The sequence below is a fragment of the Bos indicus x Bos taurus genome, chromosome 7, assembly GCF_003369695.1.
Source record: "Bos indicus x Bos taurus breed Angus x Brahman F1 hybrid chromosome 7, Bos_hybrid_MaternalHap_v2.0, whole genome shotgun sequence".
NCBI classification, from domain to species: domain Eukaryota; kingdom Metazoa; phylum Chordata; class Mammalia; order Artiodactyla; family Bovidae; genus Bos; species Bos indicus x Bos taurus.
In genome coordinates, this window is record NC_040082.1 from 88,073,241 (window position 1) to 88,098,387 (window position 25,147).

General features: G+C 38.9%; 2 protein-coding genes across 6 annotated transcripts in view; both read right to left on the reverse strand.

Annotated features, from left to right (window-relative positions):
* MEIKIN (meiotic kinetochore factor) overlaps positions 1-17,339 on the reverse strand; it is a 125,694-nt gene extending 108,355 nt beyond the window's left edge. Inside the window, exons 1-4 of the mRNA XM_027548558.1 lie at positions 17,228-17,339; positions 16,963-17,056; positions 16,461-16,548; positions 13,928-13,991 (exon numbers count right to left, since the gene is read on the reverse strand). Coding sequence (XP_027404359.1) covers positions 13,928-13,991; positions 16,461-16,548; positions 16,963-17,056; positions 17,228-17,339 — 358 coding nt within the window. The remainder of the gene's footprint in view (positions 1-13,927; positions 13,992-16,460; positions 16,549-16,962; positions 17,057-17,227) is intronic.
* Positions 17,340-21,021: 3,682 nt separating this feature from the next.
* ACSL6 (acyl-CoA synthetase long chain family member 6) overlaps positions 21,022-25,147 on the reverse strand; it is a 66,102-nt gene continuing 61,976 nt past the window's right edge. For all 5 annotated transcript variants that reach the window (XM_027547069.1, XM_027547066.1, XM_027547068.1 and 2 more), the window contains one exon: positions 21,022-24,741. In XM_027547069.1, the coding sequence (XP_027402870.1) occupies positions 24,604-24,741 (138 nt within the window). In that variant the 3' untranslated portion in view covers positions 21,022-24,603. The remainder of the gene's footprint in view (positions 24,742-25,147) is intronic.

Consider the following 25,147-nt stretch of genomic DNA (forward strand, 5'->3'; position numbering starts at 1 on the left):
CAGTTCTGTTCAGGAAGACAGTCTCCTCTCTAAGCGGCCTCATTATATCAGTAATAAACTTTTCCACACCCTCTTGGTATGTGAGTGGCATCATTAATCTTGAAATTTAAAACAAATTTTGGGTGAGGATTTATCCTGTCTCTGCAAATCAGTTCTCTTCAGAAAAAGTGCACTTTTCCACCATGTTTTAGCCTCTAGAGTTGCTTCTGATATGTTCAATGTTATTCACCTTATTGATTGCTTATTTGCAAAAGGTAATCTTTTTTCCTCTGAAAAACTGAAGGATTTCTCTCTTTATCCTGAAGATTTTTAAATTACATGACATTGGGTCTTGGTATGGGTCTTTTTCATTCATTGTGATGGGCAGTTGGTGGGCTCTTTCAATATGTATACTCATGAAGATGGCAGAGGAATAGGACGGGGAGACCACTTTCTCCCCGACAAATTCATCAAAAGAACACTTGAACGCTGAGTAAACTCCACAAAACAACTTCTGAATGCTGGCAGAGGACATCAGGCACCCAGAAAAGCAGCCCATTGTCTTCAAAAGGAGGTAGGAAAAAATATAAAAGATAAAAAGAGAGACAAAGAGGTAAGGACGGAGATCCGTCCTAGGAAGGGAGTCTTAAAAGAGAGAGAAGTTTCCAAACACCAGGAAACACTCTCACTGGCGAGTCTGTGACGAGCCTTGGAACATCAGAGGGCAACATAACTGGGAGAGAAAAAAATTAATAATTAAAACCCACAGATTACATGCCCAATGGTAACTCCCAGCAGAGAAGCAGCACAGACACCCGTATCCACCATGAGCAAGCAGGGGCTGGACAGGGAGGCGCGGGCTGCATTGCTTAGAGTAAGAACCAGGCCTGAATGCCCCAAGGGCAATCTGAGGGAACTAACTTGAGATAGCAAACCAGACTGTGGGATAGCTAAGTAGCAAAAAGCACTAACCTAAGACACCGCCAGGCCGGCTCACAGAACAAAGGACTGAGCAGAGCTAGCCAGCTGTGGATCGGCCCATCCCCCACAGGAGACAGGCAGGCGAGGGCAGCCAGAGCCGGAAGAGGGTAATCACGGCCCCAGAGAGGCATCATCTACCAAACTGCAAGCAGGCTTCATTGCTAACCAAGACTTCTTGGGGTTCTGGATGGTCGACATCTGCCAGGAGGGTTGCAGCCAGAGATCAGCTCCCCAGAAGAGACACAAGGCACACCTGAGAAGGTGCGCCGATGTACACCCAGAACACCAAGCGGCAGGGACGGGGGAGGTGATAAGTTGAAGCGACCGTACTCGCCAAGCTCCTGGTCACCTGAGCTGCTCGGACCTGGGAGGGCACAAAATGCAGGCCCAACCAAGTCTGTGCCTTTGTGGAGTACCCGAGTGCCTGAACCTGAGTGGCTTAGACCTGGGAAGTGCATACAACCCAGGGCCGGCCTCAGACAGTTCCTGGCAGAGCAACCTAGAGCCTGAGCAGTGTAGACAGGGAAAGCACACACGCTGTGAGCAGGGGCAAACCCTGTGTGGCCTACTCACTATGAGCACATGCCAGTGTTATTTTTTACAGTGTCTTCCCTCCCCACAGCACGACTGAACAAGTGAGCCTAAGAAAGTGTCCACCACAGCGCCCTTGTGTCAGGGTGGAAATTAGACACAGGAGAGACCAAGAAACAGAAGAAGCTAAAACAAACAGAGGGAACCGCTTTGGAAATGACAGGTGCAATAGATTAAAACCCTGTAGTTAGCACCGACTACATAGGAAGGAGCCTATAGATCTTGAGAAGTATAAGCCAGATCAAGGAACTATCTGAAAATGAACTGACCCCACATTGTCCACAATAACACCAGAGAAAGTCCTAGATATATTTTTACTATTATCATTTTTTAATTAATAATTTTTTTTATTTTAAGTCCTCTATTACACCTTTAATTTTCATTTTTATAACCTACTATTACTTTGCAAAAAAAAAAAAAAAGACCCTATATTTTAAAGCAAACTTCATATATATGCTGCTGCTAAGTCGCTTTAGTCGTGTCCGAATCTGTGCAACCCCATAGACGGCAGCCCACCAGGCTCCGCCGTCCCTGGGATTCTCCAGGCAAGAATACTGGAGTGGGTTGCCATTTCCTTCTCCAATGCATGAAAGTAAAAAGTGAAAGTAAAGTCGCTCAGTCGTGTCCAACTCTTAGCGATTCCATGGACTGCAGCCTACCAAGCTCCTCCGTCCATGGATTTTTCAGGTGAGAGTACTGGAGTGGGGTGACATTGCTTTCTCAATTCATATACATATATTTTATAATTCTTGTGACTTTGTTTTTTTCTTTAATATTGTATTTTTGAGAATCCAACCTCTACTCTAGATTTTTAAACTTTGCTTTTTGCTATTTGTTCTGCTTTATTGACTATGCCAAAGCCTTTGACTGTGTGGATCACAATAAACTGTGGAAAATTCTGAAAGAGATGGGAATACCAGACCACCTGATCTGCCTCTTGAGATATTTGTATGCAGGTCAGGAAGCAACAGTTAGAACTGGACATGGAACAACAGACTGGTTCCAAATAGGAAAAGGAGTACGTCAAGGCTGTATATTGTCACCTTGTTTATTTAACTTATATGCAGAGTACATCATGAGAAATGCTGGACTGGAAGAAATACAAGCTGGAATCAAGATTGCTGGGAGAAATATCAATAACCTCAGATATACAGATGACACCACCCTGATGGCAGAAAGTGAAGAGGAACTAAAAAGCCTCTTGATGAAGGTGAAAGTGGAGAGTGAAAAAGTTGGCTTAAAGCTCAACATTCAGAAAACGAAGATCATGGCATCCGGTCCTATCACTTCACTGGAAATAGATGGGGAAACAGTGGAAACAGTGTCAGACTTTATTTTTCTGGGCTCCAAAATCACTACAGATGGTGACTGCAGCCATGAAATTAAAAGATGCTTACTCCTTGGAAGGAAAGTTACGATCAGCCTAGATAGCATATTCAAAAGCAGAGATATTACTTTGCCAACAAAGGTTTGTCTAATCAAGGCTATGGTTTTTCCTGTGGTCATGTATGGATGTGAGAGTTGGACTGTGAAGAAGGCTGAGTGCCAAAGAATTGATGCTTTTGAACTGTGGTGTTGGAGAAGACTCTTGAGAGTCCCTTGGACTGCAAGGAGATCCAACCAGCCCATTCTGAAGGAGATCAGCACTGGGATTTCTTTGGAAGGAATGATGCTAAAGCTGAAACTCCAGTACTTTGGCCACCTCATGCGAAGAGTTGACTCATTGGAAAAGACTCTGATGCTTGGAGGGATAGGGGGCAAGAGGAGAAGGGGACGACAGAGGATGAGATGGCTGGATGGCATCACTGACTTGATGGACATGAGTCTGAGTGAACTCCGGGAGTTGGTGATGGACAGGGAGGCCTGGCGTGCTGCGATTCATGGGGTCACAAAGAGTCAGACACGACTGAGCGACTGATCTGATCTGATCTGATCTGATCAATTTTGTACCTTTAAGAACCCAGTCTTCAGTACCATTATTAATTGGGAGTGAGATCACTGGCTTGACTACTCTCTTCTCCTTTGGACTCTCCTTTTTCTCCACCAGGTCATCTCTATCTCCTCCCTCCCCTTTCTCTTCTCTGCCCGACTCTGTGAATCTCTTTGTGTGTTCCGGACTGTGGAGAATACTTAGGGAACTGACTACTAGCTGGATCTGTCTCTCTCCTTTTTGTTCCCCTCTTTATCCTCCTGGCCACCTCTGTCTCCTTCCTCCATCTTCTCTTCTCTCTATAACTCTGTAAACATCTCTGAGCAGTCCAGACTGTGGAGAGCACATAAAGAAGTGATTACTGGCTAGCTTGCTCTTTCCTCTTTTGATTCCCCCTCTTCTCCTCCTGGTCACCTATATCTCAATCTTTTCTTCTCTTCTCCATGTAACTCTGTGAACCTCTCTGGGTGTCCCTCACTGCGGAGAAACTTTTCATCTTTAACCTAGATGTTTTATCATCGGTGGTATATAGATGGAGAAGTCTTGAGGCTACTGTAAGAATAAGAATGAAAACCAGAGGCAGGAGGCTTAAATCCAAATCCTGAGAACACCAGAGAACTCCTGACTCCAGGGAACATTAATCGATAGGAGCTCAAAAATGCCTCCATACCTACACTGAAACCAAGCACCACCCAAGGGCAACAAGTTCCAGAGCAAGACATACCACACAAATTCTCCAGCAACACAGGAACACAGCCCTGAGCTTCAATATACAGGCTGCCCAAAGTCACACCAAACTCACTGACATCTCATAACTCATTACTGGACACTTCATTGCACTCCAGAGAGAAGAAACCCAGCTCCACCCACCAGAATACCGACACAAGCTTCCCTAAGCAGGAAACCTTGACAAGCCACCCGTCCAACCACTCCCACAGCAAGGAAACTCCACAATAAAGAGAACTCCACAAACTGCCAGAATACAGAAAGGCCACCCCAAACACAGCAATATAAACAAGATGAAAAGGCAGAGAAATACTCAGCAGGTAAAGGAACAGGATAAATGCCCACCAAACCAAACAAAAGAGGAAGAGATAGGGAATCTACCTGATAAAGAATTCCAAATAATGATAATGAAAATGATCCAATATCTTGAAAACAAAATGGAGTTACAGATAAATAGCCTGGAGACAAGGATCAAGAAGATGCAAGAAAGGTTTAACAAGGACCTAGAAGAAATAAAAAATGATCAATATATAATGAATAATGCAATAATTGAGATAAAAAACACTCTGGAGGGAACCAACAGTAGAATAACGGAGCAGAAGATAGGATAAATTAGGTAGAAGATAGAATGGTAGAAATAAATGAAACAGAGAGGAAAAAACAAAAACGAATTAAAAGAAATGAGGACAATCTCAGAGACTCTCTGAGGCAATGTTAACAATCTCTGGGACAATGGTAAATGCCTCAGCATTCAAATCATAGGAGTCCCAGAAGAAGACAAAAGAAAGACCATGAGAAAATACTTGAGATAATAGTTGAAAACTTCCCTAAAATGGGGAAGGAAATAATCACCCAAATCCAAGAAACCCAGAGAGTCCCAAACAGGATAAACCCAAGGCGAAACACCCCAAGACACATATTAATCAAATGAACAAAGATCAAACACAAAGAACAAATATTAAAAGCAGCAAGGGAAAAACAACAAATAACACACAAGGGGATTCCCATAAGGATAACAGCTGACCTTTCGATAGAAACTCTTCAGGCCAGGAGGGAATGGCAGGACATACTTAAAGTGATAAAAGAAAATAACCTACAGCCCAGATTACTGTACCCAGCAAGGATCTCATTCAAATATGAAGGAGTAATCAAAAGCGTTACAGACAAGCAAAAGCTGAGAGAATTCAGTACCACCAGACCAGCTCTCCAACAAATGATAAAGGATCTTCCTTAGACAGGAAACACAGAAAGGGTGTATAAACTCGAACCCAAAACAATAAAGTAAATGGCAACGGGATCATCAGTTCAGTTCAGTTCAGTCACTCAGTTGTGTCTGACTCTTTGCGACCCCATGAATTGCAGCACACTAGGCCTCCCTGTCCATCACCATCTCCCGGAGTTCACTCAAACTCATGTCCATTGAGTCAGTGATGTCATACTTATCAATAATTACCGCAAATGTAAATGGGTTGAATGCCCCAACCAAAAGACAAAAACTGGCTGAATGGATACAAAAACAAGACCCCTATATATGTTGTCTACAAGAGACCCACCTCAAAACAAGGGACACATTCAGACTGAAAGTGAAGGGCTGGAAAAAGATATTCCATGCAAATAGAGACCAAAAGAAAGGAGGAGTAGCAATACTCATATCAGATGAAATAGACTTTAAAACAAAGTCTGTGAAAAGAGACAAAGAAGGATACTACATAATGATCAAAGGATCAATCCAAGAAGAAGATATAACAATTATAAATACATATGCACCCAACATAGGAGCACTGCAATATATAAGACAAATGCTAACAAGTATGAAAGGGGAAATTAACAATAACACAATAATAGTGGGAGACATTAATACCCCACTCACACCTATGGATAGATCAACTAAACAGAAAATTAGCAAGGAAACACAAACTTTAAATGATACGACAGACCAGTTAGACCTAACTGATATCTATAGGATATTTCACCCCAAAACAATGAATTTCACCTTTTTATCAAGCGCACAAGGAACCTTCTCCAGCATAGATCATATCCTGGGTCATAAATCTAGCCTTGGTAAATTCAAAAAAATTGAAATTATTCCAAGCATCTTTTCTGACCACAATGCAGTAAGATTAGATCACAATTACAGGAGAAAAACTATTAAAAATTCCAACATATGGAGGCTGAACAACACGCTGCTGAATAACCAACAAATCACAGAAGAAATAATAAAAGAAATCAAAATATGCATAGAAAAGAATGAAAATGAAAACACAACAACCCAAAACCTGTGGGACACTGTAAAAGCAGTGCTAAGGGAATGGTTCACAGCAATATAGGCATACCTGAAGAAATAAGAAAAAAGTCAAATAAATAACCTAACTCTACACCTAAAGCAATTAGAAAAGGAAGAAATGAAAAACCCCAGGGTTAGTAGAAAGAAAGAAATCTGAAAAATTAAGGCAGAAATAAATGCAAGACACACAAAAGAGATCATAGCAAAAATCAACAAAGCCAAAAGCTGCTTCTTTGAGAAGATAAATAAACTTGACAAACCATTAGCCAGACTCATCAGGAAACAAAGGGAGAAAAACCAAATCAATAAAATTAATAATGAAAATGGAGACATCATAACAGACAACATAGAAATACAAAGGATCATAAGAGACTACTATCAGCAACTATAGGCCAGTAAAATGGACAACTTGGAAGAAATGGACAAATTCCTACAAAAGTACAACTTTCCAAAACTGAACCAGGAAGAAATAGAAAATCTTAACAGACACATCATAAGCATGGAAATTGAAACTGTAATCAGAAATCTTCCAGCAAACAAAAGCCCAGGACCATATGGCTTCACAGCTGAATTCTAAAAGCCCAGGACCAGATGGATTCACAGCTGAATTCTACCAAAAATTTAGGAAGAGCTAAATTCCTACTCAAACTCTTCCAGAAAATTGCAGAGGAAGGTAAACTTCCAAACTCATTCTATGAGGCCACCATCACCCTAATACCAAAACCTGACAAAGATGCCACAAAAAAAAGAAAACTACAGAGCAATGTCACTGATGAACATAGATGCAAAAATCCTTAACAAAATTCTAGCAAACAGAATCCAACAACACATTAAAAAGATCATACACCATGACCAAGTGGGCTTTATCTCAGGGATGCAAGGATTCTTTAATATCCACAAATCAATCAATGTAGTACACCATATTAACAACTGAAAAATAAAAACCATATGATTATCTCAATAGATGCAGAGAAAGCCTTTGACAAAATTCAACATCCATTTATGATAAAAACCCTCCAGAAAGCAGGACTAGGAGGAACATACCTCAACATAATAAAAGCTATATATGACAAATCCACAGCAAACATTATCCTCAATGGTGAAAAATTGAAAGCATTTCCCCTAAAGTTAGGAACAAGACAAGGGTGCCCACTCTCACCACTACTATTCAACATAGTTTTGGAAGTTTTGGCCACAGCAATCAGAGCAGAAAAAGAAATAAAAGGAATCCAAATTGGAAAAGAAGAAATAAAACTCTCACTGTTTGCAGATGACATGATCCTGTACATAGAAAACCCTAAAGACTCCACAAGAAAATTACTAGAGCTAATCAATGAATATAGTAAAGTTGCAGCATATAAAATCAACACACAGAAATCCCTTGCATTCCTAGACACTAATAATGAGAAAATAGAAAGAGAAATTAAGGAAACAATTTCATTCACCATTGCAACAATAAGAATAAAATACTTGGGAATATATCTACCCAAAGAAACAGAAGACCTATATATAGAAAATTATAAAACACTGGTGAAAGAAATCAAAGAGGACACTAATAGATGGAGAAATATACTGTGTTCATGGATCAGAAGAATCAATATAGTGAAAATAAGTATACTACCCAATGCAATCTACAGATTCAGTGTAATCCCTATCAAGCTACCAGCGGTATTTTTCACAGAGGTAGAACAAATAATTTCACAATTTGTATGGAAATACAAAAAACCTCGAATAGCCAAAGCAATCTTGAGAAAGAAGAATGGAACTGGAGGAATCAACCTGCCTGACTTCAGGCTCTACTACAAAGCCACAGTCATCAAGACAGTATGGTACTGGCACAAAGACAGAAATATAGATCAGTGGAACAAAATAGAAAGCCCAGAGATAAATCCATGCACCTATGGACATCTTATCTTTGACAAAGGAGGCAAGAATATACAATGGAGAAAAGAGAATCTTTTTAATAAGTGGTGCTGGGAAAAGTGGTCAACCACTTGTAAAAGAATGAAACTAGAACACTTTCTAACACCATACACAAAAGTAAACTCAAAATGGATTAAACATAAGACCAGATCTAAATGTAAGACCAGAAACTATAAAATTCCTAGAGGAGAACATAGGCAAAACACTCTATGACATACATCATAGCAGGATCCTCTGTGACCCATCTCCCAGAATATTGGAAATAAAAGCAAAAATAAATAAATGGGACCTAATTAAAAGCTTCTGCACAACATAGGAAACTATAAGCAAGGTGAAAAGGCAGCCTTCAGAATCGGAGAAAATAATAGCAAATGAAGCAACTGACAAAGAATTAATCCCAAAAATATACAAGCAACTCCTGCAGCTCAATTCCAGAAAAATAAATGACCCAATCAAAAAATGGGCCAAAAAACTAAACAGACATTTCTCCAAAGAAGACATACAGATGGCTAACAAACACATGAAAAGATGCTCAACATCACTCATTATCAGAGAAATGCAAATCAAAACCACAATGAGGTACCATTTCATGCCAGTCAGAATGGCTGCGATCCAAAAGTCTACAAGCAATAAATGCTGGAGAGGGTGCGGAGAAAAGGGAACCCTCTTACACTGTTGGTGGGAATGCAAACTAGTACAGCCACTATGGAGAACAGTGTGGAGATTCCTTAAAAATCTGGAAATAGAACTGCCATACGACCCAGCAATCCCACTGCTGGGCATACACACTGAGGAAACCAGAACTGAAAGAGACACGTGTATCCCAATGTTCATCACAGCACTGTTTATAATAGCCAGGACATGGAAGCAACCTAAATGTCCATCAGCAGATGAATGGATAAGAAAGCGGTGGTACATATACACAATGGAGTATTACTCAGCCATTAAAAAGAATACATTTGAATCAGTTCTAATGAGGTGGATAAAACTGGAGCCTATTATGCAGAGTGAAGTAAGCCAGAAAGAAAAACACCAATACAGTATAATAACGCGTATATATGGAATTTAGAAAGATGGTAGTGATAACCCTGTATGCAAGACAGCAAAAGAGACACAGATGTATAGAACAGTCTTTTGGACTCTGTGGGAGAGGGCAAGGATGGGATGATTTGAGAGAATGGCATTGAAACATGTATATTATCATATGTGAAACGAATCACCAGTCCAGGTTTGATGCATGATACAGGATGCTCAGGGCTGGTGCACTGGGATGACCCAGAGGGATGGGATGGGGAGGGAGGTGGGAGGAGGGTTCAGGATGGGGAACACATGTACACCCATGGTGGATTCATGTCAATGTATGGCAAAACCAATACAATATTGTAAAGTATTAGCCTCCAATTAAAGTAGATAAATTTATATTAAAAAATAAAAATGAAAAATATGTATACTCATGATCACTTTGAATTCTAAAAAAATTTCTAGTTTCATGTGCTTAATAATTCCATTCCTATTTGCTTTATAATATCTGGAACTACTGTTTTTCAGATATTAGAATGCCTGGACTCAGGTTATAATTTTTCTTTTTAAAATAGCAGCTTTATTGAAATACAATTCATATTCCATAAATCCCAATCTTTTAAAGGATACAGTCTGGTGGGCTTTAGTTTACTCACAGAGTTGTGTCATCACTATTTCTTTTATCTTCTCTTTAACATCTGTTCAACTTTTGGAGTATTTCCTTAAATTGATCATCCAATCCTTCATAGAAAGTTTTATTCCTGATTTCATATTTTTAAGAATTCTTTTTGTTCCCTGAATGCTCCTTTTTTTTGTAGCCTACACTCGTTTCACAGACATGTTTCTTCATCACACTGAGGATAATAATGAAAATATGACTTAAAAGGTTTTTTTCTTGCATTGTCTGTGTTCTTCAAGTTTCTTTTTATTTGGTATCTAACTTTTATTTTATACATACTAAATTTGTATAATTCCTTAAATGTCTGGTAATTCTTAAATATTTAAGAATGAGGCACTAAAGAGCGGCTGGAAACTGGATTCATAAGTGAGGTTTAGGAAGCAGTATGGGCTTTACTGAAGGGTACTTGGACAGGAACCAGGTCATTACTGCCAGAATATAGGTCTTCTCCTGGTCAGAGAAGTTTCCAAGAGAGGAACCCTCTAGGCTTTTAACTGGGGTGTATTTTCCTGAGTCTGAGGTAAATGAACAGACTTTACTTAATTCCCTTCCCTCCTCCTCCCACACCTCACTGCTAGTTTTCAGTATAGCACCCCTGCCCTCAGCAGTACTGAGCATCCCTTTGCTTCAGTGTCTCTGGACAGCCATGGTGGGAATAAGAGTAGCTGCCTGGCTACATCGTCTTGGGGGAGGGATCATAGTATCTAACTGCTACTTTTAAAGATTTCCAAAATCCTATTTTCAACATTATCTCAACCTATTCCTTCACAAATACGTGGGATATGTGATGTCTCTAATTCCTGAACTTCAGCCTGTGTCATTTCACTTCATGGTTTGTCCTAGTTTCAGCCTTTTTTTTACATTCAGTTCAGTTCAGTGGCTCAGTCGTGTCCGATTCAACTTAATTCATTTACATTGCAGATTCCAAACTTTTGTTGATTATCTCTTATCAGCTAAGGTTTCTTCTCTTTTTGTCTACATTATGGCCTTATGCCGTTTTTATGCCTTTATTGATATTTTAGTGTTTTCAGAAGGAATAACTAAATCTGGTCAATCCTCCAGATTAAATATGAAATCCTGAGTTAATTTTAATCATGTTGCAAATTTTCTAGATTCCAAGACAGAATTAAAACAATTATATGTTAAATAGAATTCTGTGGGTTGCTCAAAACCTAACCATTTATATTTTATTGTAGTATAACGTATTCTAGGTTTCAAATATCAATCAAATATCAAACAAACTCAGATACAGCTAGTTTGTTAATTAGAGACAGTCTATCTTCTATTTTCTCATACTTTTCACACATCAACTTGATAAAGCTACTAACCAAGGACATTTATCATATATCTAAACTATAATTTCTTAAAATATTGATTATGATAAAATTGTTTATTCCCTCTAAATAGAGTAGAAAACTCATTCAACAAGCATTTAAAATTATATTATGTCTCAAGCATGGAATAGGAAGATAAAAGGCAGTGCTTATTCTTAACAGCTTTAGGGCCTAGATGAACAAATATTATACTGTTGTTTCGAGTCCTGTGACAGTGCCATGGAACTACCAGGAAAGAACAACTCATCTAGAAAGAGAGAAGAGCAGTCAGGAGAGGCTTCCAAAAGAGATGGCACCTGAATCTGTATTTGAAGAAGTAGCAGAAGTTACTAGGCAAATAAGGAAGAAGGAGGGAAAAGTGTTTGTTAAGCATCTTCCATGTTCTTTTACACTATATTTTAAGAAAATTCCTGTATTTTCTACCTAGCTAATTTGATTTTCAGCTGAATACATTAGGTTGATTTATTGTTTTAAAATTTTATATTTTTAGTTTCCAGGGACTATAATTTTTTATAGCAGCTGATTACATTATGGATTCAATTACCTCTTGTCTCTAAAGAGTTATTTAAAGTTTACTATCATCCCTTCAGGTTTTGATTCTTTGGTTTGGTGCATTTGTGATCTCTCTTCCATGGCATTGGTATTCTTCAAAGATTTGACTGTTTTCGATTGTCTGTTCATATGTGTATTTGAGAATTTCTGTTTATATGGCAGAGAATATAGATTCTGAAAAAACAACCTACCTCTGGAGATTTTAGAAGAGTGATGAGATATTCTGGGGACTTATGTTCTGAGTGGGGATGTTCTCCTGTATTTTCTGGGGATTGTAGGCTACACGGGAGTGCATGCAAGCTCAGTTGCTAAGCTGTGTCTGATTCTTTGTGACCCTATAGACTGTAGCCCACCAGGCTCCTCTGTTCATTGGATTTTCTAGACAAGAATACTGGAGTAGGTTGCCATTTCCTCCTCCAAGGGATCTTCTCTACTCAGGGATTGAACCCACATCTCCTGAATTGGCTGGCAGGTTCTTTACCACTGAGCCACCTAGGAAGCCCTAGGTTACATGGGGGCACTGCCCTATTTGGTTAGTATCCACACTGGAAGTCTCCTATATCAGAATTCCCATTTCAGAGAGCCATTATGTATCTTTTCCCTGGGATTAACAAGTATAGCATAATCTATATTTTTTAACTTTTCTGTCCCTTTGCTATCCGTATGGCAATCTGGAGTTACTTCAGACTCTTCTGCTTCTCTCTCCAGCTCCAACATTGATCCTAAGGAGCAAAAATGAAGTCTTAGTTCACTTTGCTAGGCAGTAATTCCTAGGGTTCTGACCTGGCAGCAAGCACTAAGTTGCCGGTGTTCCAATATAAGAAAGGGATGAGTAGGGGGCCAGGTCATACACTGCCTAAATGTAGTGCTTAATCCATCGTCTTGACAACTCCTTCAGGGTCCCATCTATTATAGTGTTTCACATTTATTGACCAAGTGTTTTGAGTTAAGTGTATCTCCAGAGCTACTCTTACCTCTTCAGTGTTTTTTCTCTGCTCTTCATATATTTATCAGTCCGATCTCATCTGTCTTTAAGAATTCCTCAGGCTTAGTGTAGTAATGACATCCTTCTTTGTTTTCAAAAATAAGTTCAATTACACCAAAATTCTATCAGCAGCCCTCCATATTCAACTCCCTATTTGAATTACTAGTCATCTTAAAGGCACCCATTACTTAATATATTAAAGAGAGAATTTATGATTTTTCCTTCAAACAAGATTTTTTTCAGTGAATGGCAGCACCACCTTACACTCAGTTATGCAAACCAGAAACACATGTCACCTTTGACACCTCCATCTTCAAACTTCATCTGTAAATTCTGTCAATTTCATTTCCTACAATAACCATACGTATATCCACTTCTTTCCATTTCCAGTGCCATCATTCCTCCCCTTTACTACTGCAGTCCCAAAAGATGCCTATTTACATCCACTCTGCTTCTTCCCATACAGTAACTAATATGATCATATTATTCCCTATTTAAAAGACTTCAGCAGCTTCCTGCTGCTCCAAAGATAAATATCTTTGGCATGGCCTGCAAGGCTATGGAAGGTCTCGTCTGTCCAACCTTATCTTATTATCACATTTCCTCCTCTGTTCCCTCTGCCTGGATGTCTCTTTATTCATCTTTCTGTATAGTTAAGCTCTACTTTTCTTCAGATCTCAAGTAGATTACCACTCCCTCATGGAAGCCTTCCCTAATCTCTTCAACTAAATTCAGTTACAGTCAAGTCTACCTCACTTTTGTAACACTTATCACAATTGTGTTTGAAGGCTTTGAGGATGAAGTCCAGAGCACAGGCAGAAGGATTCAACTTGGACCAGGAGAAAGACATCTTTTCTACTGAGATGGGAAGATAAGACAGATACAAATGGATGTTTATGTTTGTAAGAAAGTAAGTTGAAGGAGTTCACATTGCCAGTCTTACCTGTTACTTGTTTACTATTTGATGAATTACTACTATCAGCCTGGAGATCATCTGTCACTGACTCCTATGTGAAACAAGAATTAAACATATAGCACAAATTATGAGATGGAATATTTTTATATTATAATATTATAAAAAAATTTATTTGGTTATTTTAAAAATGTAAAACTAATGTTAACTTTGTGTATCACTTTCATATTTAAAACATTTTTCAGCTTATTGATATAGATGTAATCTGATATATAATATTAAATCTTAAAATATAATACTGTGGACATATCTAGGGTGTCAAAAAATATACTAGTCAATAACTATTGTGGGATAAGCCAGCAAAGTGAAAATGAAAGTCACTCAGTTATGAAAGTCAAAGTCACTCAGTCATGTCCAACTCTTTGTGACCCCATGGACTTATATAGTCCATGGAATCCTCCAGACCAGAATACTGGAGTGGGTAGACTTTCCCTTCAGGGGATCTTCCCCACCCAGGGATAGAACCCAGGTCTCCCATATTGCAGGAGGATTCTTTACTGTCTGAACCACCAGGGAAGCTCAAGAATACTTAAGTGGGCAGCCTAGCCCTTCTCCAGTGGATCTTCCTGACCCAGAAATCCAACTGGGGTCCCCTGCACTACAGGCAGATTCTTTACCAGCTGAGCTGCCAGGGAAGGGAAGTCCCTGATAAACCAGCAACAAGAAGATAAAGATGAATATTTTTCTGATCCCCTAGGCAAGAAGGAATTTTTTCCCCTCTAAATACTAAAGCAAAATAAATAAAAAGAAAATGATTGATAAATAAATCTAAAATACCAAAAGTAAAATAAAAGGCAAACAAACAAATGTGGAAATATTTGTTACATATGTGTGTAAAGTACAACTATCTTCAATAAATAACAAATAAGTATTTCACAAAGTTACACAAATGGCCAATAAAATGAGAAAAACTATCAACTTTACTAGCATTCAAAGAAATGGAAAGTAAACAACATGCTACTTTTCATCTATCAAATATATCTATATATCTTTATCTATATCTATATTTTTAAGTTTCAGATAAGATGGTGCCAACTGGACAGAATGAAATAAATAAAATAAAAATTTTAAACATAATCCAACCCTTGACCCATTGCAACATATTTATCTTAGGATAACAATTTGAGGTATATAAAAACAATTTCTGTGGTAGGATATCTACTGATATCTAAAACAGCAAAACCTTGGAAACAATCTCAACCTCTCAACCACAAAAAATAGTTATAGAAATTAAAATATGACTATATATGACAAAGCACTAAGCAGACACTAAAAATCATATTTTTGAAGATTATTTAATGTTAGAGGAATTTATACAATAATTTGTAAAAAAAAAAAAAAAAAACGTTTTTAAAGGCACAGGAAAAAATAAATGGAAGGAAAATACAAAAATTGAAAGGAACTGCTTAAATATTCTTTTTGCACATCTTGAATCATCTGTTAGGGATACTTAACACCGCTAAAATCTGGGGAAATGTATTTTGTCAAAGTTGCCCTCCCCAAAAAAACTTGTCATAGAGAAATATGCAAGCTAAAAAGCTGGATTGTGACTATCAAATTTAATGCTAATGTCATATGCTGCTGCTGCTGCTGCTGCTGCTAAGTCACTTCAGTCGTGTCCGACTCTGTGCAACACCATAGATGGCAGCCCACCAGGCTTCCCCGTCCCTGGGATTCTCCAGGCAAGAACCCTGGAGTGGGTTGCCATTTCCTTCTCCAATGCATGAAAGTGAAAAGGGAAAGTGAAGTCACTCAGTCGTGTCCGACTCCTAGAGACCCCATGGACTGCAGCCTACCAGGCTCCTCCGTCCATGGGATTTGCCAGGCAACAGTACTGGAGTGGGTTGCCATTGCCTTCTCCAATGTCATATGAGTCACAAGCAATTTTTAAAATCTGAGTTTCTCCAAACTACTGCTCCAGGCAAGAACACTAGAGTGTGTAGCCATTTCCTTCTCCAGGGGATCTTCCCCACCCAGGGATCAATCCCAGGTCTCCTGCATTGCAGGCAGATTCTTTACCATAGGAACCACCAGGGAAGCCCAAACTACTGTTATACATCTGTAAAATATTTTACAGAATCCACATTAAGTACATTAGATCAGGAAGTTGTATAATATTCTAATGATAATGAATCCTCTGTTTCTAATTGTTAATGTAAGTCAAATGAGAAAACATGAAAATGGCTTCGAAATGTGTGCTACCAAACATAGCAGAATTACTAAGAAGCACTTAATATTTGTCACACAGAAAATTAGCCAGTAAGGAATATTTCTTAAATCTTTGACAAAGGAAAGAAAAATAAAAATGCATGGCTATGAGTCTATCAGAATCAGAAATTCAAGGCCCTATCTAAAGCCACAGCATCAGTATGTATAAAAACACTGGAAAGTTATGTAGTCTCTATTGAACAAAGATCATATTATACTTTCTTTCAGAGGTACATTAGGTACCACTAGTCTCTACACTAAGTTTATCCAAGGACCAGAGGAGAAACATACGTACACTCAATAGAGCAATCTTCTCATCCTGGGTCTCTTCACTAGTGCTATTTTCATGCAGGTTTTTCTCTCCTGTAGCTTTTAACTCAGTGCTAACAAACAAACAACACAATTAGTTTGTAGTGTCTGGACTTGGCTCTCCACACTCCAGATCACTGTTCACACTGTTTAGAATCTGAAAGGCTCTATGGGGGTCATCATTAGCCACCAGAACATAGTGTGTGAATTGTATCAACACACAATACGCCGGGAATGCTTTCCTGGAGATTATATCGCATTTGCCTTTAGGCAACTTGGCCAAATTTCCTTCTTTAAAACAAAATATCTCTCTTTCCTAAGTCAAATTCCCAGTTCTGTGTTCTGAGAAGAGCTAAATCAGAACACATTATTTCTTTCACTGACTCTTCTTCTTCATTGACTCTTAGAATGAGAGGTTATTAGGATCAAATCAGGACTGAAATTTTGAGGTGGCCAGAGGCATGGGGCTGTTACTTGTGTATACACACCTCGGTGGCCGAGAGCTGTCACCTCCCTGACCACTCCGCTCAGATTTTTCCGCGATTCTCTGCAAACCACGCGTTTTGCCATTTCTTTTCAGGCCTACAGATAGGGTGACACGTTTCAGGATAAAAGCCCCAGAGGCCTGCCTGCAGGCTTTGGGGGAACCCTGGGGTTGAGGCCCAACCGCCCCCGCCCTTGGTTCTTGTCCACCCCGCAGCCTGCGCCATGAGCCAGCCCCGCGGAGCTTACAGTGGGCAAAGAGCTTTCGGCCGGACCGTGACGGGGCCTCCGCCTTGGCCTGGGCACCTAGACCTGTCGTTGGGGTTAGGTTGAGCCTACCGCGGGCCTGCTTTTTGCGGGTATAGACCCCTAATGACCACATTGCCACCCCACCGCCAGGCCCCAAGAGGCCTCTTAGCCCTGGACGGCCTGTCTCGTCGTCTTTCTGCGGAACCTAGCTACAGTCCTGTGGAACCAGAGTCCAGGCCTGCGGGGCACCCAGAGAGGAATTAAAAAGGTGAGAAAAACCAAAAGGCCTACAGCGCCAACCCCCACCCTGGCCTGGAGCGGCCTGCCTCACTCCCGCCTTTTTATCTCCGGGAAGTTGCGCGGCGGCTTCTGGGAAGACGCGGTAACGTGGTGGCTTCTGGGAAGACTAGTCCGCTGGGCCCAACACCTGGTACTGATACTTGGGCCAGTCTCCTTAGCAACATTACCAGGAAGGCCATGGTAATGGAGTTTGAGGTGTCTAAGCACACAGTCTTCCCAGGGGGAAGCCTGACTCAGTGTAGGAAGGTGAGAGAGGAATGAAAGCACATTACAGTGACAGGGAATGTTTTCTGAGAACCTCAGTCCCTAGAGCCGCCAATTTGCTGTGGAGCCTTGGTAACTTGAGAGTCTAACCAAGCATTAGAAGTGCTTAGGTTCCAGGAGGTTTCTTCTCAGGGACAAGCAGAATCTCTGAGCCCCTGCCTAGAAGCTACCTACCTCCCGGACATCTCTTAGTAGCCTTGTGGTTAAGGCAGAGAGTTCCACAAGGGCTCCCCTCCTAGTGCCCTGAGGCTCAGGTCTTTTTCTCTGCCCAAAGGGAGTAACATGGGAATGACCACTCACTCCATACACTGAGGACAGACCATCTGGCTGCATCTGATAAACATATTGTGTATATAATAACCATCTTCTTACTTTTAAAAAATGACATTTCACAACATTAAAACATGCTATTTGTATAGATGAAATTAGAAAAACTCAGACTTCTTTTGTGATGCTCCAATATTGTGTATGTTCATTGGAAGGACTGATGCTAAAGCTGAAACTCCAATACTTTGGCCACCTCATGTGAAGAGTTGACTCATTGGAAAAGACCCTGATGCTGGGAGGGATTGGGGGCAGGAGAAGGGGATGACAGAGGATGAGATGGCTGGATGGCATCACTGACTCGATGGACATGAGTTTGAGTAAACTCCAGGAGTTGCTGATGGACATGGAGGCTTGGCGTGCTGTGGTTCATGGGGTCGCAAAGAGTTGGACACGACTGAGTGACTGAACTGAGCTGAAATGAAGCACACATATAGCCACAATGTTTTTATAATAAAATCACTGGATTTTTTAATTCAAAATCTGCTCATAGAAAGTCACTTAATAATTAATTATTAAAACTTAACTTTGTAAAGAATAGAGGGCAGCCATGCTTACTTTATTACATATAGTGCTTTGAGTCACTGAATTAGTACTTAGTCAGCACCTTACTCTGTGTCAGGCATTATGGTAGGTCGTGGGGTACAAAAGTGAATTAGAAACGGTTCTAAATAGTCAAGGACCTCACAGTTTTGTTGTTGTATAAAGCAATTATCATATTTCAACATCCTTTCTCTAGTCACATCCATACATGCTGACAGGCAGTCTGTAGTTTACAAGCCAGCTTTCCAGGCTCCCTTCTCTCCCACTGGAGAATGTTTTTTTTTTTTTTAATTGTGGGGTTCTTAAATGAATTTTTAGGAGGTATGGATCCTGGAATGCCTAAGACATAGAAATGGAAGAAATGGTGAAAAAGGAAAACAGCTTGAAGCAAAAGCTGATCTGCCCTTTGATGGCCCTATTCTCTAGAACCCTCTCTATACTGAATTATATTCGCTGAGGTTCCATCAAGTCAAGATTTATGGGAGTTAATGCCCAGGGCTTCAAAACTTGAAATAACCTCCGGTGTCATTTCTTGGGCCAAAAGTGTCCTTAGAGATGATCTGGTTGTCCCCTCAATTCAAAGGTGAGCAATTAGGACACCTGTCTTAGGAGGCTCATTAGGACAGAAGGTTGGCATAGGTGGCATGAATCTCCTAACATTTGGCTAGTGTGCTTGTCATGCTCCCATTCCTCCCAACACATGGCTGGGAAAGGAATACGGGAGGAGAGCAAGGAAAAGAGCTTGAAGCCTTAAGTAGCAAGGGGAAGAGAAGAGACTACAGTCAGACTTGGTCAATTTAAAGCTCCGCCTGCCCAGCCTACACAAGGAGAAAGAAATGTGTCCCCTACAAAAGGGTGAAGTAGGGCGGAGGTATCTCAACGCAGTCATCTATCTCCCTCCACTCTATCCTCAAGCATTCAGTCCTAAGTGTTAAATTGAACATCTTCCATTTTCCTGTTATATTGTTTCCATATCTATACTTTAGAATTCTGCTTTCAGTGTTTCAGTTCAGTCATATGATTGTTTTGACTAGATTTGGAAGTCATGGAAATGCTAACTTCTATGGGCAAACAGATTCCAAATTTTTAAGAGATTTCTGAAGAAAGCTTTTGGGAAAACAGCCAGTTCATGTATATAGGATTCCCTGGAGCCCAGAGGAAATCTTTCAGAATACCATTTTCTTATCAAGTGACCCCCCCACCAAACCCTTGCAACCTGAGCTCTGAGCAGTTTCATTTGTGGTACCATCCACAGGATTTAGGGTTCAACTGAAAATCAGCTTATTTTTGCTTAGTCCACAGGACTGGGAAAAAATAAGTGATAAATGGAAAGTATCTTCAAGTACTGCAGTCTTAATACTATGCAACATATGTAAAAGGACCAAGGGGATTTTTATTCAACAGACATTTCTTGAGCCTCCATGATGGTACAGACTTTCTGTGCTGGGGCTACAACCACAAGCAACTTAGTCTTAGTGGGCATGTGGCAGAGGGTCAGTCAACCATGCAACCATATGGGAAGCTTCTTAGAGAAAAGGGTAGTTGAACTGAGATATAAGAGGTGAATGATAGGAATTAGGGAGATTAAAGGAAAGGGTATTCTATGAAAAGGAGACTAAAATCATGATGCTTTTAGGCCACTGCAAAAAGTAGTTGGCATAACTGGAACCAAGACTCTTTGGAGGAAGGACTGGAGAAGAGACCCTGGGCCTTATGTGCTGAACCAGGGAGCCTGAACTTTATCCTAGAAACTATGGGAAGTCACTGAAGGAATACTAAGCAGGAGAGTGGCATGACCAGATTTTCAATTTAGAAACACTGCCCTGACTCAAATGTGAGGAAGCTGACGTGGAACAGGAAGACTAACTTTAAAAGCACTGTAATATTCCAGACGAGAGATGAGAGGGGCCCCAGCTATACACTAAAAGCTTTGAAAACAGAGAGGAGTAGATGGTAGCAAATATATGGAGAAAGCAAAATCTGCATAATTTAGACTGCAGAATATACCATTTTAAGAGCGTACTCAGTGTGTACGGGTAAAAGACATGGAAATACTGTTTAAGGGCCATCGTGATGGAAAATTTGAATACAATCGTGTGTTCTTTTAAAATATAAAAATGAATTAAATCCTGGATACACTTAAATCCAGGACACATTTGATAATAGCAAATGTGCAAGGCAAAGGAGAGCTTCTCTGGGGGGACCATAAGTCTTCGGAGTTTGGGGATCCTTACAAAGGATGTAGAGTAGGTTGCCTAGTGGTATAGCTTGATTCTATTATAATCAACCAGAATTACCATAAGCATTATGACCAGTGATCACCAAATATACTAACATCAGAGGATTATGCTAAATAAATTTATAAAATAGTAATTATAAGAAACTTTGAGAAACAAAAAAAATCTTTATTTTTTTACAAAAGTTTTCATAAATGCATTGTATATTTGATATGCATGCTATTATAACAAAGCAACTAAAAATATAATTACAGTTAATATACTTTTATGCATATTTAAAAGGTAACTTTTAAATTTCCTCAATTTTTAAAAATTGAAAGTAGAATAAGCAATTCTTCAAAAAATATCCATTTCCCCTTCATGCAACTGCTGCAGTGACTTAACAAGAAAAATAAAAATAATCTGTCGAATGTTTAAAAGCCACTGTCACCCCATGAAAACCTTTCGTTTGGACCAAGTTTAGAAGTGCTTGCCTCCAGGTAATATGTATCTATTGCCTCTGGGTTATAACCATTTATGTGTTCTCATTAGGGCTTTGTCCTCACTTGAATGCTAATTCCATTCTTACTGTGGTTAACTGTAGATTCACAGAAAGGACCTTGTAGCATACTTAGAAAATTCTGACTACCGGGATCATGTTTTTCTTTTCACGTATATGCTTTCTTAAAATAGAAACAGGCAAGAAAATATACCAACTTAATTCAACATATAGTTTATCAATTTTATATATAATTTTTCATTTTTCCTGAGATATTAAGTTTGTAAGTGGTCTGTTTTCATGCAAAAATACAGTTTTCCATTCTTTACATTCATTTCATAGTATTTTGTATTCTAAGTAACTACATCACATTTGTGCTTTATATTAATACATTTGGAAAATAAAGAATAATTCATTTCCTTTACTGCTAAAAACAGAAAAGATTAGCGACTCTTTGATGGGTAATACAATCAAATTAAGTGCTGACTTCAAGTTGCTAAAACACTACCTGACTATAAAAATTGCAATGAAAAATTCTGTTTTTTTCATGCTTGCAGTTTTACCTAAATTTAGAATGGAAAGTTGACCTGCTTATGTGAGGGAGACTGGGTATTTATTCCTTAGATTCCTGAGTTCTTGAGTTCCTAATATGTGAGGCTAGGCCTGCACACCACACCTGGTCAGTTTCCTCTCTCATCTGGAGGAAAATCACAATACAATACAAAGACGACTTTTATGGCAAAAGGAAAGAAAATGGTGTATATTCTACTTTATATCTTTATAAACAACAATATCAGTTTGTAAAATGTGAGAATTACCAACAAATTTGAATGAGAAACAGAAAAAAGGCCAAACATTTAAAAACATGTTTATGCTTAAGTAATTGACTGCTGTTATACTTCGGATTTAAATTGGATTGATGTCCACTATGAATGTAAATATCTTAAGTACATAGCCTTTTTCTATTTTTGGTTAAAGAGAAATACCAACTTTTTCCCCTCAAAATAAAGTTGGAAAATCTGAGGCAAGAAGGATTTTCTTTCGTTAACACATACTGTTTCATTTCTATTTTATTAAAAAATTCAGTAGTTAAACAGAGGAAAAAATAAATGTACATGCAATATATTTAAGGCCTGCTGTTTACTTTTCTCAGCACATCTGCAAGAACCTGTTTATATGCCCAAGTGTGACGGTTTTCATGAGGATTAGGAAGGCTAAATAGAAACTTAAGATCTTTAAAGTGAGGAAAAGAAATCTTAAGTTACCCATAATCAATTATCTCTATTACTAGGTAAAAGTGGAATCAAAATAAAATCAAAATTATTTGCTTAAAATTACACTGTTTAAAATCCTTTGTAAACAAAGATAAACATGAAATTTAGTTGAGTGGAAGGACAAAGGGAAACAGCTTCATTTTCTTCAAGACGTGAAGCTACTCGCCTTTAAGATAGTATGAATATCCAATAGCAATTTTATAGCAATGAATATCCAGGTAGCAATTTTCTTTTAATTAGTCAAATATATATTAAATATAAAAAATTAATGTTATGTAGATGTGGCCTTGGACATTTTTAGTATTTGTTTGTTTAGAAATGCCTTTAAAGTTAGTGTGCATAGAATAATGTGCATAGAACTGGGTTATTTACCATAAGTCAAATCTTAAGTGTGAGCAGTGGGACTGCAGAGAGAGTCCAGTAAAGGAATATGTAGAAGACTGGATAAATACATCAAACAAAACTGGGGTTGGTCCACTATTGCAAAGACTGAAATGTATCATCTCTGGTGCAGATTCATCTAGTAAGCCTGTGTGATTATGCAGTTTCTAACCCACAGCCTTATTGACAGTATGGATTTGCTCCCGGTGAAAGGAGCTTCTGGACTGTGACCACTGCCCCTGTCTATTTTCAGATCCTGGCTCTACAGATTAAAACACTTTAAAAACACTTTCCTAGGGACAGTTTCTTCTTCAGATGCAGTCTGTAGCTTGGGACTTAATTGCTGTTCATGCTGGGCTTTAACTATATGACATTGTTGGCACCCAGGTACAAGAAGTATTTAAGCACATAATACAAGAGAGGAGGTTTTCATGGGTATTTAGAAGCATTTAGAGATTCTATGCATGAAATTATTCCCCAAGGAGACAGTTATCTGTGATGGACTTAAGTAGTTTTCTAGGGGTATTTTGAAGAGGTTCTTCAAACTTACGTTGTTGAAAAATTATTTTATTTGGAGATGACATTCCCCTCCTCCCTACATCCTGCCTTGACAGTCTTATTGGAAGAAAGAGAAACTGTTCAGAATTATTGCCACATGTTTCCCAGGCCTGGCATAGACATGTTGAAAATGGAAGACTGGAAGAACCCAGCAAGGAAATTTGGTATATTAATTGCTGCCCACCGTGAGAAATAATTCTGGGTTTCTTATCCCAAGTCTTCCCTAAAGCTCCATCCAATGTAGAGTCAACAGACATCTTTCATAATACATGTGGTAAGACATCCATGAATATACACATACTATCCTTGAAATAGTTGTATATTACACTACTTCTGGGTAGTTCCTAATATTTTAATAAGCTTAATAAATAAGGAAATGGATTGAAAAGTCTTTGTAAAATGTTATGTAAATATAACATTTAAGAATGTCTGAATTTGCATTCATCATAAATAAAAGTAAAAATTGGACAGAAAACGTTTTCAAACCAATAAGGATTATTATGTTTAAAGAATCTGAAGTTATGTAGCTATAAAGTTATGTAGAAGTTATGTATCATGTCTGTTTCAGCAAGATTCTGTATTAGTTTTCATTTAAGTCTAATTTAATTGTGATTTTGTCCATCAGTTATCGAATAAGGCAGTCCACCTTGCCTCAGTATTTGCCATACCTGTTTACTATTTCAAAAATAATTAAGTACAATGTATCAGTTATGTTTTTCTTTTATATTTAATAGAAGTTCTGTGAACATTGAGAATATATTACTTTTAGTGGTACACAGTTCTTAAGAAAAGTCGATTTTTTTACAATGCCACTTGTGATATTTTTAGCAGCTTGCTACAATATCATTGTAATAAAAATAAAGTGTACTCAGTGATGAGAGAGAAAATATTGTTAAAGATCTCTAGAGACAGGAAAAGGCTCAGTCATAAGGTCACATGCTTTTCATTTTCAGCTGCATCATTCTGACTTGTTACTTTCAAGAACAACTATAATATTGCTACATTGTCCATTATACCGAGAAGAACTTTCCTTGAACTTCACATGGAGGTTGAGTAAAGCTCTTCTATTTGTTTTTTGAAGTACTCTCTCAGCTCAGGTCTCTTAGCCTTTAGGGTCGGTGTCAGCAAGCCATTTTGAACTGAGAACATATCAGAGTGGATGTGAATGGCTTTAACCTAAAAACCAAACGCAGAATACATCTTTATCAGGAGTATAACACAACATTCATAGCATACATGGTAGAAGTAGACAGGCATGTGGGAATAGAAATACTGACATAAAAACAGGCCTATTTAAAAAGTCAGAGTTACTGTAACAGCCTGTCAGCTTATTTGATATATCTGAAAGCCACCTCATCCCCTTCTTACTCCCCAATTTAGCCAGTCAACAGAAATGAATGAGGTCCTCACTCTGTGCCAGGCACCGAGGGCACAAAGAGGAATCACGAGTGCCCCTACCCTTGGGGAGTGCATGCTGGTATCCAGCAGAGGAGGCACAGTGGGCAATTATTAGAGAGAACGGAATACTCAGGAGGAAGGGCACCTAACTCAGGGAAGCCTTCCCAAATTAGGGGAGTGTTAA